At 45.4% G+C, this 15,190-nt stretch overlaps 1 protein-coding gene across 2 annotated transcripts in view; it reads left to right on the top strand.

Annotated features, from left to right (window-relative positions):
- EYS (eyes shut homolog) overlaps positions 1–15,190 on the top strand; it is a 499,923-nt gene that overhangs the window by 471,502 nt on the left and 13,231 nt on the right. For both annotated transcript variants that reach the window (XM_081856657.1, XM_081856658.1), the window contains 4 exons: positions 2,699–2,865; positions 3,593–3,737; positions 6,677–6,851; positions 9,573–9,745. In XM_081856657.1, the coding sequence (XP_081712783.1) occupies positions 2,699–2,865; positions 3,593–3,737; positions 6,677–6,851; positions 9,573–9,745 (660 nt within the window). The remainder of the gene's footprint in view (positions 1–2,698; positions 2,866–3,592; positions 3,738–6,676; positions 6,852–9,572; positions 9,746–15,190) is intronic.

The following is a 15,190-nucleotide window of genomic DNA, read 5'->3' as shown; positions in this document are numbered from 1 at the left end:
CTGGATGCTGTTCACCCTGGAGAACTTCTACCAGTTAGAAACCAGTTAGAGTAGCCTGTGTCTAGACCAGCCTTTATCAACCTTGAATCCCCAGATATGGTTGGACTACAACTCCCATCATCCCTGGCTAGCAGGACAAGCAATCAGGAATGATGGGAGTTGTAGTCTAACAACATCTGGGGACCCAAGGTTGAGAAAGGCTGGTCTAGACCAGTGTTTCCCAACCTTGTGCCTCCAGCTGTTTTTGAACTACAACTCCCATCATCCCTGACTAGCAAGACCAGTGGCAAGGGATGATGGGAATTGTAGTCCAAAAACAGCTGGAGGCACAAGGTTGGGAAACACTGGTCTAGACAATACAGAGCAGGATGGATAAACGGCTTGACCTAGTATAAAGCAGCCTCCTGTGTAACTGTGGAAAGGGGTTTGCGTAGGGTACCCTGCAAATGATAAAATGTGATTGTTGGGTACGGAACTAAAGTAGAGAAAATGTCTTAGCGCTTTCATCTGTATACTAATCTATGTAAAGCCACCAGGGGGCATCAGAACACCAGATGGAAGGAACATGAGAAAGTTTAGGAAGACCAGTTTGCTTTGCACTGTGACAATTGGCTGCACATTCCTATATATGTGTACTCAGAAGTAATCCCACCTCTGTGTGTGTGTGTGTGTGTGTGTGTGTGAGAGAGAGAGAGAGAGAGAGACAGACAGACAGACAGACAGACAGACAGACAGACAGACAGACATACCTGCTATCCTTTGATTTTCAGCTGTGAGGAAAGAAGAAAATTAGTCCTCTAAGGTCTCCTGGAACAAAATCTATTCCCACATTGTTGTTGTTGTTGTTTATAAAAAAACAACAGTCAGCAAGCTTTGTGGCTGAGAATTTGAGGCCAAGACTAACCATGTCTTGGCCTCAAATTCTCAGCCACAAAGCTTGCTGACTGTTGATTAAGCAAAGCTTGGAACTTAATAGATACGCCTTCCAAATAATAATAATAATGCAGAAGTGGGGAGGTGTGTGTGTGTGTGTGTGTGTGTGTGTGTGTGATCACATACAGATAATTACAATAAAAAAAGCACAGCACCAGCCCTTTCCTCAAAAACAGCTGTTTCTGTTGGAACAAGAAAGTTATCACCTGCCGGCAGAAGGACAGCAAGGAGGGAGCCAGTCTAGCTTCTCTCGGGAGAGATTTCCAAAGGCTGGGAGCTGCCACCAAGAAGGCCCTGTGAGGGTGGCAGGCCTGAGAGAAGGGCCTCCCCTGAAGATCTCGGAGCCTGGGCAGTTTCACATGAGGAAATAGTCTTTTCAGATAGCCTGGACCTAAGCTGTATAGGGCTTTATAGGTAGCCAGTGTGGGAGCTGCTCTAGCAAGCGGGTTGTATGTTCCCAGTCAACAATCTGTCTGCAGCTCTTGGAGCCAGTTGGAGTTTCTGAGCACTTTTCAAATGAACTTTTAATTAAAAATGCAAATGATTTGGGAAAGCAGTGTTACTGCGTCATCTGCCAGCATGAAGTAGGAAATCCATCAAAGGAAAGAAGTATCCAGCCTCTGTTTGTGTTTTGCAGAGGTTCTGATTTCCTTTGTGCTAATCAACAAACTGGTAAAACTTGAAAGCCCCGTTCACTAGCCAACATCATTCACTAGCCAGAACAAGAAGGACCTGTCAGTTACCCTGGTCCTCCAGCTGATTGTGCCATCACCCCTTTCTCTGGAAGGGGGAAAAAATAGACCATCAATCTTGTCTCCAAATTCCTGTTTCACTATGCCACTGGACTAGTTTTTGAGTGGGATTAAGCATAAGGGCAACGTAGAAACAGAGATGCTGTCTGCTTTTCTGGAGAGATCTGAAGTGGAAGCAGTGGACTTTGGATGCCTGCCGGACCTCTGTTCAAACTGCATGTTAATAACTAAACTAAAACATTACAAAATGCCACAAGCCTGCAATGACCTCCTTGCAAAAGAAGCCGAACTCTGGTCCTGTTTACTCTGCATCCTGTGCACTCTCAACCGCTGGCTTGGGAGGCGGTGGGCACATGGTGTTAGCCGCAATCCCTCTCTGGTATCTAGGCTATCATTCTGTATTCTGCTCTGGTCAGACCTCACCTGGAGTACTGTGTCCAGTTCTGGGCACCACAGTTCAAGAAGGACACTGACAAACTGGAACGTGTCCAGAGGAGGGCAACCAAAATGGTCAAAGGCCTGGAAACGATGCCTTATGAGGAACGGCTAAGGGAGCTGGGCATGTTTAGCCTGGAGAAGAGGAGGTTAAGGGGTGATATGATAGCCATGTTCAAATATATAAAAGGATGTCACATAGAGGACGGAGAAAGGTTGTTTTCTGCTGCTCCAGAGAAGCGGACACGGAGCAATGGTTCCAAACCACAAGAAAGAAGATTCCACCTAAACATTAGGAAGAACTTCCTGACAGTAAGAGCTGTTTGACAGTGGAATTTGCTGCCAAGGAGTGTGGTGGAGTCTCCTTCTTTGGAGGTCTTTAAGCAGAGTCTTGACAACCATATGTCAGGAGTGCTCTGATGGTGTTTCCTGCTTGGCAGGGGGTTGGACTCGATGGCCCTTGTGATCTCTTCCAACTCTATGATTCTATGATTCTATACATTCTGTCATTTTGTTTTGGTAATGTAACCCAAGACTCACTCCCTTAATGTATCCCCTTGTGGTTATTCTTACTCCAGGTCTTAATGGCGATGATTTCTTAGTGCTAGGCCTGCGCCACGGCCGCCTGGTGTACAGCTACAACCTAGGATCTGGAACAGCCACTATCATTAGTGAGCTGCTAGATCTGACAAGGCATATTCACGTGGTCAGTCTTGGCAGATTTCTTCAGGATGGCTGGATGAAGGTAACGCTTACTTTAGAAGAGATGCTTATAAAACTCTTCTTTGTATCCACGAAACTCACTGGGGATGGGGTGGTTGTCAGTGGCTTCAGCCTGGTCCCTGCTGGTAACCTACCTCACAAGGTTGCTGTGAGGATAAAAGTAGAAGAACCCACATATGAGCTCCTTTGGTGCAAGAGGCAGGATACTATATATAACCTTTATTAAGCTTGTCATACAAACAAAACTTTAAATATATAGTCTTGAATCCTGAGTTAAATATATTTATGTACTGTGTCCTGAAGACTTCATACAACAAGGTTGTTGAATGCCCCTCTCCATTTTCAAAAGCAGTTCTCCCACCCACCACACACACACACACACGCAGCCCCTTACGAATTGCTCTTGAAATTCTAAAGCACTCTGGGAAAGAATACATAAGGCTGCTGGAGTGGAAAATAGGGGTGGGAGAGGTACAACTTGCTACATTAGCAGACATACTTGCACACCTCTAAAAGCCCTTTGAATGACCACCCTGGAAATTTAAAGACCTTATTTATATATTTACTATTCAATTGCAGCAGTGCCTTCTACCCTTCATTGATTTGAAGCTTAGACTGTAATACAAAACACCTTAATGGTGGTTTCTCCATGTTTGGAAGCTTGTGGGGACGTAAGGATGAGATAAGAGATCTACTCAATTTGCTCCACAAATAACAGGTTTTGGTTTTGTTCCGCTTTTGTCTGAAAGGTGGATGACCATGAAAACAAAACCATCACATCTCCAGGAACTTTGGTTGGGCTCAATGTCTTCAGCCAGTTCTACGTAGGAGGTTACATTGAATACATCCCAGAACTCTTACCAAATGGATCCAATTTTAAGAACGGCTTTCAAGGTAACTAACAATTTTACTTGCATTGCATTTGATTTACTCTGAGCATGGCTGATGTTGGATGCAACTCTTCACATTTACATTAAACGTATTATCACACACATCCCATACCTCTATCTGCCCCATTGTCGGTTGTTCCCCTGTGTCTGTTTTAAATTGTAAGCTTATTGGAGTAGGATCCAGTCTTGCCTGTTCTTTGTAAAGCAACAACAACAATAATAATAATTTTTATTTATACCCTGCCCTCCACAGTCAGATTCGGGCTCAGGGCGGCTAACACCAGTAAAATTACAGTAAAAACATAATAGGGGAAAAAATCCAATTTAAAATACAGGTTAAAATGCAATTTAAAACACAGCCTCATTTTAAAAGTCGCCCATAGATCAAAACCCATAAGGGGAGGGAAACATAAGGGTCAGACTGAGTCCAAACCAAAGGCCAGGCGGAACAGCTCTGTCTTGCAGGCCCTGTGGAAAGATGTCAAGTCCCACAGGACCCTAGTCTCTTATGATAGAGCATTCTACTAAGTTGGGGCCAGTACTCAAAAGGCCCTGGCCCTAGTTGAGACCAATCTAACCACCTTGCGACCTGGGATCTCCAAAATGTTGTCATTTGTGGACCTTAAGGTACTCCACGGGACATACCAGAAGAGACGGTCCCGTAGGTATGTGGGTCCTAGGCCGCATAGGGCTTTAAAGGGCAAAACCAGCAAAAAAAAATATGTACATAGATGGCATTATAGAATTAATGTGATGTAGAAGAGCTGGGCAGGTGAGGCTTCAGCAGACTGGGGCTGATGGGAGTTGGACTCCAGCAATATCTGGAATGCCAAAGGTTCCCCAGTCCTGAGCTATAGGAATGGGCGAAGTCATTGGGATAAATTCTACTGGTGGGAGGTGGTTTTCCACAGAATTTCCAACTCTTCATCTGCATTAGGTTTGAACCTGGGTTGGGTAATCAGGAGACAACCTACTGGTTCTGGGAATAACCTGGTATCCTCAGGACTTGCCAGGCTTCTGCCCATGTATACAGCAAGACCCCCTCCCATATCACGCTCCCTTTTGCTTCTCAAAACTGAAACCTGCATATATTTGCAGTGCAATTATGTCTGCTCAGGAGTAGGGATGTCAGAGAATGCCGACAAAAACAGAAGCTGGAGTGAAAATGGCCAGTGTTCATTTATTCCTTCCATGTTTGGAGCGGAACTCAATCCAGTGAATAAGATCAGTCTTCACCGTTGTTGCTTTCAATCCACAAATCATTTGTACAGTGGTACCTCGGGTTAAGTACTTAATTCGTTCCGGAGGTCCGTACTTAACCTGAAACTGTTCTTAACCTGAAGCACCACTTTAGCTAATGGGGCTTCCTGCAGCCGCCACGCCGCCGGAGCACGATTTCTGTTCTCATCCTGAAGCAAAGTTCTTAACCCGAGGTACTATTTCTGGGTTAACAGAGTCTGTAACCTGAAGCATATGTAACCTGAAGCTGAGGCTACCAACCTTTTGGGGCCAATGGGCAAATTTGCAAACCCAACAAACTGTCATGGGTACTGTGTACATGTTGCAACTGCAAACACATGCCCTAAAACTATACCTATGGATTCAGACTCTCTTTACCCCCATCCCCACCAATTATTTTGGTTTGGAAAAAACTGGTATTCTCCTATTTGCTGTTTGTTTCCCGTTCTAAATCAGAGGCACTGTAGGTTCCATTACTAGAAAGGGGGAGCACCTGGCTTTCAAAAATTGGGTGTGCAATCCTGAGCCCAGATACGGAGATGCAAGATTCACTGGACTCTATGAGACTTGCTCCTGAGTAGGAAGGCAAGAGGGCCTTTCCATTCTGCCCCATATTCATTGGATGCAGCATTGTTTACATTCTACAGCAGTTCATCTTCCATCAAAAACTACACTATTTGTCTCACTGTCCACTGTGGCAAAATTACCTAGCTTATGTAAGTTATCATAGAATCATAGAGTTGGAAGAGACCACAAGGGCCATCGAGTCCAACCCCCTGCCAAGCAGGAAACACCATCAGAGCACTCCTGACATATGGTTGTCAAGCCTCTGCTTAAAGACCTCCAAAGAAGGAGACTCCACCACACTCCTTGGCAGCAAATTCCACTGTCAAACAGCTCTTACTGTCAGGAAGTTCTTCCTAATGTTTAGGTGGAATCTTTTTTCTTGTAGTTTGGAACCATTGCTCCGTGTCCGCTTCTCTGGAGCAGCAGAAAACAACCTTTCTCCCTCCTCTATGTGACATCCTTTTATATATATATATTTACTTTGCCATTATGTTGCTGGACCACATTCATTTCAGTGGAAAGGAAGCACAACGCAAAAGGGGAGTGGTAGAAATCAATTACAGTGGTACCTCGGGTTACATACACTTCAGGTTACATATGCTTCAGGTTACAGACTCCACTAAGCCAGAAATATTGCTTCAGGTTAAGAACTTTGCTTCAGGATGAGAACAGAAATCATGCACCGGCAGCGCAGCAGCAGCAGCAGGAGGCCCCATTAGCTAAAGTGGTGCTTCAGGTTAAGAACAGTTTCAGGTTAAGTACGGACCTCCGGAACGAATTAAGTACTTAACCCGAGGTACCACTGTACAGACATCCGCCACTTTTGCAGCATGTTTAAATTAAGCTCTTTCTGGAGCCTTACAGAACCACCCATGACTAAATGAGATTAAGACTGAGGCTGTATATTGTCTTTTCCCTCCTAATTTCATAGAAATATATTTATATGAATTATTTTAACTACGTTAGCTATACATAGCATTATGGCAAATAAATTCCTCCGGAGCGGCAAAAATCATACACATCCGTTCATCTTTTCCTTTCCTTTCTTCCATAAGCTTCTTGCTGAAATGCATCACCAGATGGGTGCTGGGTATTATTATTATTATTATTATTATTATTATTATTATTTCTTTTCAGGTTGCATTTTTGACATACGAGTTCGCACCGGGAGGGACCAGGCATTTAAAGCCCCAGGAATCCCAGAAGGCCACCCGAATGCTGGTCGCAGCGTAGGACAGTGTGACGAGTCTCCATGCCGCTTCATAAAATGCGGAAATGGGGGGACGTGCGTGGAAAGCGGCTCTACCGTTTAGTAAGTGCAAATGGGTTTGGGTGAATTATTATTGCGTGGGAAATTCATCAAGCCCGTGCTGCCTTAACACCGTGGTTCTCATGGGCGTTAGTCAAATATAAACTAAGATGGGGGAAGCTGCCTTATATTGGGGCAAGCCATTGGTCCATCTAACTCAGTATTGTCTACACTGACTGGCAGCACCTCTCCAGGATTTCCAACAGGGTTCTCTCCCAGCAACTCCCCAGAGATGCCAGGGATTGAACCTGGGACTTTCTGCATGCAAAGCAGATTCTTTACCACTGAGCTATGGCCCTTAACCAGACTTTAGATGCACATCTAAATCTTCTATGCAGGCACTAACCCTGGCTCCCCACCCCCGCCCCATTCTACCACAACTACCACATCTGGGTTTGGGTTTGAAAGGGGGTAAAGTTGCATGTCTAGCATGTGCTTTACATCAGGGGTGGAGAAACCTGTGGCTGTCCAAGGATACACATCGGGATCTGTTGCCCCTGTGGATCCTGCCGCCTGAGGCAGTCACCTCTCCTTGGCTCATGAGTGCGCCGGCCCTGTCCTTCACATGTTTTTGATCTCCATCTCCCATCCCCCCCAACCAGCATGGTCAGGGATTATGGGAGTTGTAGTCCAACAACATCTGGTGGCTCGCAGGTTCCCCTTTTCTTCTTCACATGCAGCATGGCTACAAAAAGACTTCCTCCTCCTCCTCTTCCTGCTGTTCTTAAAAGCTCTGTTCCTCGGAGAGCCTGGGTTTGTTTTCAGACATCATATTGGCTCCTAGGAATCATTTCCTCCTAGGGGCTTTTCACATTTTGAGAAATTGCTTCAGTGTGTCAGAGAACCTCCGTTTTGACATGATGTGCAATGCATTTAAATTGGAGAGTCCGTTGCTATGGGGACAATGCTGCTGATTTAAATAGGTACAGCAATGCACACCATTTCCTGTAGATTTTAATTTTATTTTTTTAGGGTAAACTTTGCATTTGGCTTCTCGGCTGGGCAAGCCCCTATTCTTCATCTAGGTAGAAATACAGTATTTGAAATGCGTTCCAACAGGCATGCAAAACCTCTGGTAATAAGTTTCTAGGACCAGCCGCCCTTGATGTGGAAAAACAGAAAATAGGTTTCTGCTGGGCAATAACTATTTGGGTATCTACCTAACGCTTGAGTTGAAAATAATATGCACATGCTCCTGGCACTTGGCGATTCTTTTGAATTGAATAGAAACTGGTGCATTGCTGTGTAGTCAGAGGTGCCTCATTTTGGAGTCAAAACAATGCAATAAAGCCAAAATAGTATTCTACTCACAAGAACATATGCTAAGTCAGACCACCAGTCTTTCTTAGATCATTATTGTTTAGATTGATTGGTAGTAGGTCTCCAGGGTCTCAGGCAGGGACTTCAGGCCTCCAGGGTCTCAGGCAGGGACCTCCTACCTGGGGATTAAATCTGGAACCTTCTGCATGCAGAGCAGGTGTCCTGTCACTGCACTCCAGCCCTCCCCACCAGGTGGCACTGATCTGTTCTTGCTCAACCAAACTAGAATACATCCTTATGAAATCCTTGCTTATAAACAGCAATGCACAGGGCATCTGTGAATGCAGTCCGTGGACCAAATAAGCTTCTATACAGAGATCAGCTTTTCCAAGCACCTGAATGGCAGTTGGGCATAGTGGTGGTGAGGGATCATAGATCCAGTAGCTGCCGGTACACATTCAGCATAGCAGTCCAGGTGCAATGAAAATGGGCTTCATAGTCTTCACCTTAGTGTCTAAAGTAGAAGGGGCCCTCTTGGTAGTTCCTCTGCCCTCGAATGTTCAGAGGGTGGTCAAAAAGGGGGAGGCATTCTCTGTGGCAGTCCCTAAGAATTTGAATTCTCTCCCCAACAGAGGTGTGTCTGGCACCTTCATTGTGAAATTTCCATTATATGCAGAAGACACACCTCTTCCCCCCCCCCCCGACCTTTGATGCCTAAGATGAATATTTTTAGGGCCTACCCTTTTTTTTTTGTTTTAATGAGAAAAGTAGTTTTGGTGGAGCAGAGATGCAGCAGAGGGAGCTTCCCTTAACCCCTTCCCCACCTCCCTCTGCTCCATATCACCTCCCACATGGTTTTCACAACATGTGCTTGCAAGAGGAAGTTAAGTGCCTTGCATTCTGTATCCGGAAAAGCATCTGGAAGGATTACTTGCAGAGGCTGGGAAAGGGTTCAGCTCATTGTTTCCCTTCTTCAAATTCCCCATTGCCAAGATAGGTAAAGGTAAAGGGACCCCTGACCATTAGGTCCAGTCGTGGCCGACTCTGGGATTGCGGTGCTCATCTCGCTTTATTGGCCAAGGGAGCCGGCGTACAGCTTCCGGGTCATGTGGCCAGCATGACTAAGCTGTTTCTGGCAAACCAGAGCAGCGCACGGAAACGCCGTTTACTTCCTGCTGGAGCGGTGCCTATTTATCTACTTGCACTTTGATGTGCTTTCGAACTGCTAGGTTGGCAGGAGCAGGGACCAAGCAACGGGAGCTCACCCCGTTGCAGGGATTCGAACCACCAACCTTCTGATCGGCAAGTCCTAGGCTCTGTGGTTTAACCCACAGCACCACCTGCTCCCCTATTGCCAAGATACTTTTCCTTAAAGAAAAGGGCACAGGGACTCTCTTATACACAGTGGCTTGTAACATGCAGCTAGCCCTGTATTAATAATATCCTATGGTTTTCTCTTCTTAGCTGCCACTGCCCCGCTGGATGGAAAGGAGCATTCTGCATGGAGACAGTTTCTGTGTGTGATCCTGAGCACAAGCCACCCCACAGGTGCAGGCAAGGTTCCACCTGTGCCCCACTGCCGGACGGCTACACCTGCCACTGCCTACTAGGAACCACGGGCATCTACTGTGAACAAGGTAAGGCAACGATCTCCAATACAGACCTCTAATAATGGCATTACCATGGAGTTTTCCTTTTACCTGCTTTTCTTAATTTGGGTATGACAGTTCAGGGAATATGATGGAGACAATGGTGGTGGTGATGCAGGATTCAACTGATGAGCCTTATTAGTGAAAGGACTTCCACTTGTGCAATGGGGCTTCCCCCACCCCTCACTCCACATACCCCACCACCACCCCCCCAAAAAAATTGACTGGGTTGGGGAAAATCCCCAGAACACTCTGCAGGAAGAAGAAAGTGGGATTGTTCCATCTGACAAGCCAAAATGCTGGACCTGATGGAATTGGAAGAGTGAAACATTTTTGTTGTTGTTGTTTCCATCTAAAATGAGAATTAATAATAATAATAATAATAATAATAATAATAATAATAATAATAATGGTAGTAGTAGTAGTAGTAGTAGAAGGGATTTTGGTTCATAGCCTTGGTCCTTGGGATTGGAATAAGAAAAAAGAGAAACTTGACTGGCCTAGGTGCACATGATTTCTGGAAGATCTTAGTGGTTGTTGGCTGGGAGGAAATGGAATGCATGCTCCAAGAATGTACTTTTACTAATTAAACAGTACTGTGGGTATAGATTTTATCAGGAAAGTCCTTGATCCCTGCTCGTACAAGTTTGCTTCAATTTGTTTCAGTTACTCATGTTATAATAATTTACGGTCTCAAATATATAAATTAAATGTTCATAAATTTACAAGGTAAACACATACGTATGTATACAAGCCACGTGTCTGAAATAGTACAGGAGAGCAATCCTGAAACCATTTTGACTCTCCCAAATTGACCTCAGATGTTTCTCTGCAAGGAGGAAGGAAACGGGGAAAGCCTCTCCATTGTCTTTTGCTTACCATCCATTGTCTTTTGCTTACCCGTCTTTAGGGAATATTTGTGTATGAATAGGGTGAGCCTGTGACCTGGATTCAGGAATTAAAGCATCTACCATCACAAAAGAATGGCTGGGCTGCCCAAGTAAAGCAATCACTGGCCATTGTCAGGTATCCTGGCAGACAGGATTTCTGTTGTAGACCACCTCCTTCTGTGATGTATGTATGATGTTTTCGGGAGTGGTCTTGAGTTACAGAGTGTGCAGTTTCAAAAGTCTATATAAGGGCTTGTACACCATTGTTCTGGGTTCCTTCTCCCTCCTGCATGTGGCGAGTGAGGACCCTGCTGCAAGAGTTTAATAAAGATCAGGCTTACTAGCTGCTTTGCTTCTCAACATTCTCTGGTTAGCCTCTGTTATTTTCTCCTACCGATAGGGAACCCACTAAAGGACTCTATATGGGCTCTTGGATACCCCATAAGGTAAAAGGAGCAGGTTTTTTTCTACATCACTCACATCAAATAACATGGATATTGTCTTTGCATACCCCCAACGTGGAGGGAGACAGTGGGTTGTGTTCAGTCCTACTCAGAGTAGACCCACTAAAATAATAGACACAACTAACTTAAGGTTAGACCCAGGCTGTGACTTAGGACTTCCCAGAAAACGGAAGGGGAAGCAAGATCTGTCAGGGTGTTAATTACGTGAGCCATTGTATGCTCAGGTTGTGTAGATGTGTAAATATGTAAATCCTAAAACACTACAGTCTCCACTGACCTTCATTCCAAGGCTACCAAACCCTGTAAGTGCAGGAACCCCTTGCGTGCGTCTCTTGCTGCTCTGAGATTGAATGTGTGCAACTGTATTGAGATTTCCTGAGGACAGCGGTATTGCTTTTTTATATAGAACTTTTTTCCTCAAGTGCTTAAAGTGTTGACGTATGTTAGCTCAATCATCCTTAGAACAATTTTGTAAAGTAGACCATTATTAGAGACAAACTATACAGGGTGGTGAGAGACATATTACTTTTGGTATGGGGTCTCTCCTAATGTAGTATAAAGGTGAAGAAGGATTCAGTTTTTAAAAGGAAAAAAGGGAATGGCCGTGGGGTTGCTGAACCCTCTCTGTGCTCTCCACTTGCCTCTCCACAGCCCCCCACCCACCACTTTTCTCCCTGACTGGCTTACTTCTGGTATTTAAATCCAGTTCATGAAAAATGCTATAGGGAAGTAAGCCGTACTCCCCGTTTTATACATGCTTGTTGCACAGCCAGTTTTAAAAAGAGGCGGGTTTGCCAGAGACATGTCTACTTTGGTTCTTTTTATCCCTACATTACATGTGCAGGATTGTAGTACCTTGCCCAAGACCACACAATACGTTCATTATTCTAGCTGGAAATAATCCTCTCTCATAGCTCATGCCATAAATGCCCATTATTCAGCTGAAATCAGCTACTACAATCACTTGCCCTGGCGTCATGCCCCACATATTTCTTTCTCACTGGTGTTTTCACCGTTGTAATGCCCTCCTGGCATGAACTGAGAATCAACAGCCCTTCACACACTAGTAAAAAACCGAATTGGCACGGGGCATCTTTAATTAGTGGCGATCCGTCCCCCTCATGTGATGTGCCGCGAGTTCAAATTACTTGAACCAGACCCCTGAGAACAGGCAAGGAATCACTGTCCTTGCAGTAAACCCCAACAGTAAATAACTCCCAGAGGGGCATCAGAACAAAAGAAGTGGAGACTTCACCATGAAAAAGCCTACTGTGTTCTGCCTTAAAATCCTTGACCTCCATTTCCCCTTCTGTTGGCAGCATAATGAATCGTCATGAGATTTTTGCAAAGTACAATTTTCCTTTTCTTTTCTGGTAAGTGAGCCACAGCCTGTAAACAAGCAACTATTTATCCCCCCCCCCCAACATCATGTAGCCCAGGAGAGTAGGAAACAAAGGGGAGAGGGGTCATCGAGAGTAGTAACTATTCAGGAAGGATATATGTCAAAGAATACCCGAGACACAAAAGGACCTTCGAGAGATAACAAGCAGTAAGGATACCAATCAAATTTTGCCAGCAACCCAAGGTCAGCAAACAGAACGAAATGTCCTCAGGGATGTGGAAGAACAAACCAAACTTAGGTTGTCCTAGGCTGATTAGGGAAAAAACAATCTCCCTGTATTTGAGCAACAATTCAATATAGCTTAGCTGGAATGACTCATGGCCCAAAATAATTATATGCCCAAGCATTTAAGAAAGCAGGAGTCATTATTATTTTTCAGATGAGTGGTGTAGCATGGGGGGGACCCATAAGGGCAGTTGCCCTGGATGCAAAATTGCCTCCATGCAGCTGTGTGCTTCCATTGCTGGGCTCTGTTGAAAATGGCTTCTCCATGTGAATCAGGAAGTGACCTCGCCAGACAATGGAACAACTCTTATTTTCTCAGCTCTGTGGCTGCAATCTCCTGGGTGATGTGGTAGCCATTGAATGTGGATGTGTACTCCACCCATTTCCCTCCCTCCAACCCACCCACCCCCTATGTGCTTCCCTGGGCCCTGGCAATCCATGCTACGCCACTGTTTCAGATTCCACAGCAGTATGAAGCAGTTTTACTCAGCCGTGTTGAGGCCACCATAGTTCCATATGGGGCTGCTATAGATGAACTCCCCCAGCACACACGAGGATCCTCTTTTACGGCAACTTCCCATTTCCGACAAGCCATATATGGGAAGCACGTACCATGAATGAAGTCTGATGGTTTTGCACCCCAAACAGACCTGGTGTTAGGTGCTGTGTGCTTTGTCAGCACATGTTTGTGGATGAAAATCAATCCATGTGTTCATTCACAGATACATCTGGCCTTACAGCTTTTAATTTTTTTAAAAAAGTTGTTTTCCTTTTGGCTGAGAGAGGAAGGAAAAGCATCCACAATCAAGCAGCATACAGAAGTTCCTTTGTTGCTTAGTGGCCTGACAATGCAAGGATAAAGTAAAAGGCCATTTAAAACAATAGGTCCATGAAGATCATGGGCACGACCTTCGCACTCGCTGTTTGTAGGATCCAATAACCGCCAGAGCTGATTGATACCGGATAATACACAAACCTGCTAAATTATGAATTTCAGATAACTCCTGAGAGATGAAAACCGCAACCAGAATCAAAATGAGATGGGCATTTTAGATTGAATCCAAAAGTCCCCTTCTTCTGGCAGGAGTCTTCCTTTGATGGAAGCTCTTCCATCAAATAAAAGCGGTTTTGGATCTAATTTACTATTCAATAGCATATAAAACAGTGTTTAGGAGGTGCAAATTAACTAGTGTGTGAATAGCAAATCTGGGTTAGCTTGTTGATGGTAACAGGAGTGACTTTAATTGGATCTTATGAGACTGAAGTATTTTCTTAATATTGTTAACATAGTCCTTATGCTTCCTCTCCTAGTTAAGGTTGTTATGGCTCAAATGTCAACAGATCCTGCAAAGGTCATGGCTTTCTCCATAGCAACAAAATATTCCAGCCCCACTTCTAGAGCACAACAGGAGCCAACCTAGCACTGTGGAAAATCTCCATTAAAAGTGAGAGAGAAATCAGCTTAGGAATATGAAAAAGACATTATGTAAACCTAAAAACAAAATCAAATAGACTGTGCATGTTGAAAGTGACTCTTTCCGTATAAAACATATGAGCAAGCTAGGCATAGTTAGCAAATACCGATGACACATGCAAATAATTTCAAGAGCAAGGAAGTGAAATTGCACGTGGGGGGGGGGGGCAAAACTCAGTACTAGCTTGGCTGTTACATGTTGTGTTTGGACACTCAGTTCAGAGAACTGCAAGAACTACGACTACATTTCTATTTTGTAACACTACAGTGGTACCTCGGTTTTTCAACAGCTTAGTTCTCCAACTACTTGGAAGCCGAACACTTCAAACTCAGACGTGAGTGTTCCGGTTTTCGAACTGTTTTGGGAAGCCGAACATGCTCCAATTTGAGTGCACACTTCCAGGAGCGGCTTGGCCCCATCAGTGACTGCCGCTGCTTCCTTCCCTCTGCTGCGAAGCGCCTCTTTCCTCCGTACAAAGTGGAGTTGGGCGGCTCCTCGGAATGTAAGTGACTCCAGAGTAGGGAGACTTGGAAGTTGACGACTCTCCCCCAGCGCGCAGAGAGGTTGTGGTGGGGGAACTATGCTGGGCAGGTTGACTTTCCCGCCCCCTCACCTTCCCTCTCGAACCCCGTCCCAAGCCAGGTCCAGGTGAGGCAGCTCAGGGGCCCCATTCCCGAGCGGAGAATCGGGGCGCTCGCACTTCGTACAGGCTCCAGCCCAACCGGCTCAGCATCCAGCAGCTAGGAGCGCAGCCGAGAGCAGCCACTGCCGCCGCCTCTCCGCGCTGCAGTGCTGCTGCCGCATTCCAGTGCCGCCGTGCCAGGGACGCGCAGGCAGCATCGCCCAGACCGGCTCACAGCTGCCACCTTGTCATGCTGCCCAAAGTGCAAACAGAAGCCCTGGGCAGTGGCGTAGCGTGGGTTGTCAGCACCCGGGGCAAGGCAAGTAATTTGCGCCCCCTAACCCGTGGATTTGCG

The sequence above is a fragment of the Podarcis erhardii genome (genome assembly GCF_964252035.2).
Source record: "Podarcis erhardii genome assembly, chromosome: 3".
Taxonomy (NCBI): Eukaryota; Metazoa; Chordata; class Lepidosauria; order Squamata; family Lacertidae; genus Podarcis; species Podarcis erhardii.
The sequence above is the reverse complement of the archived record's forward strand: the minus strand, read 5'-3'. Positions and strand labels throughout refer to the sequence as shown.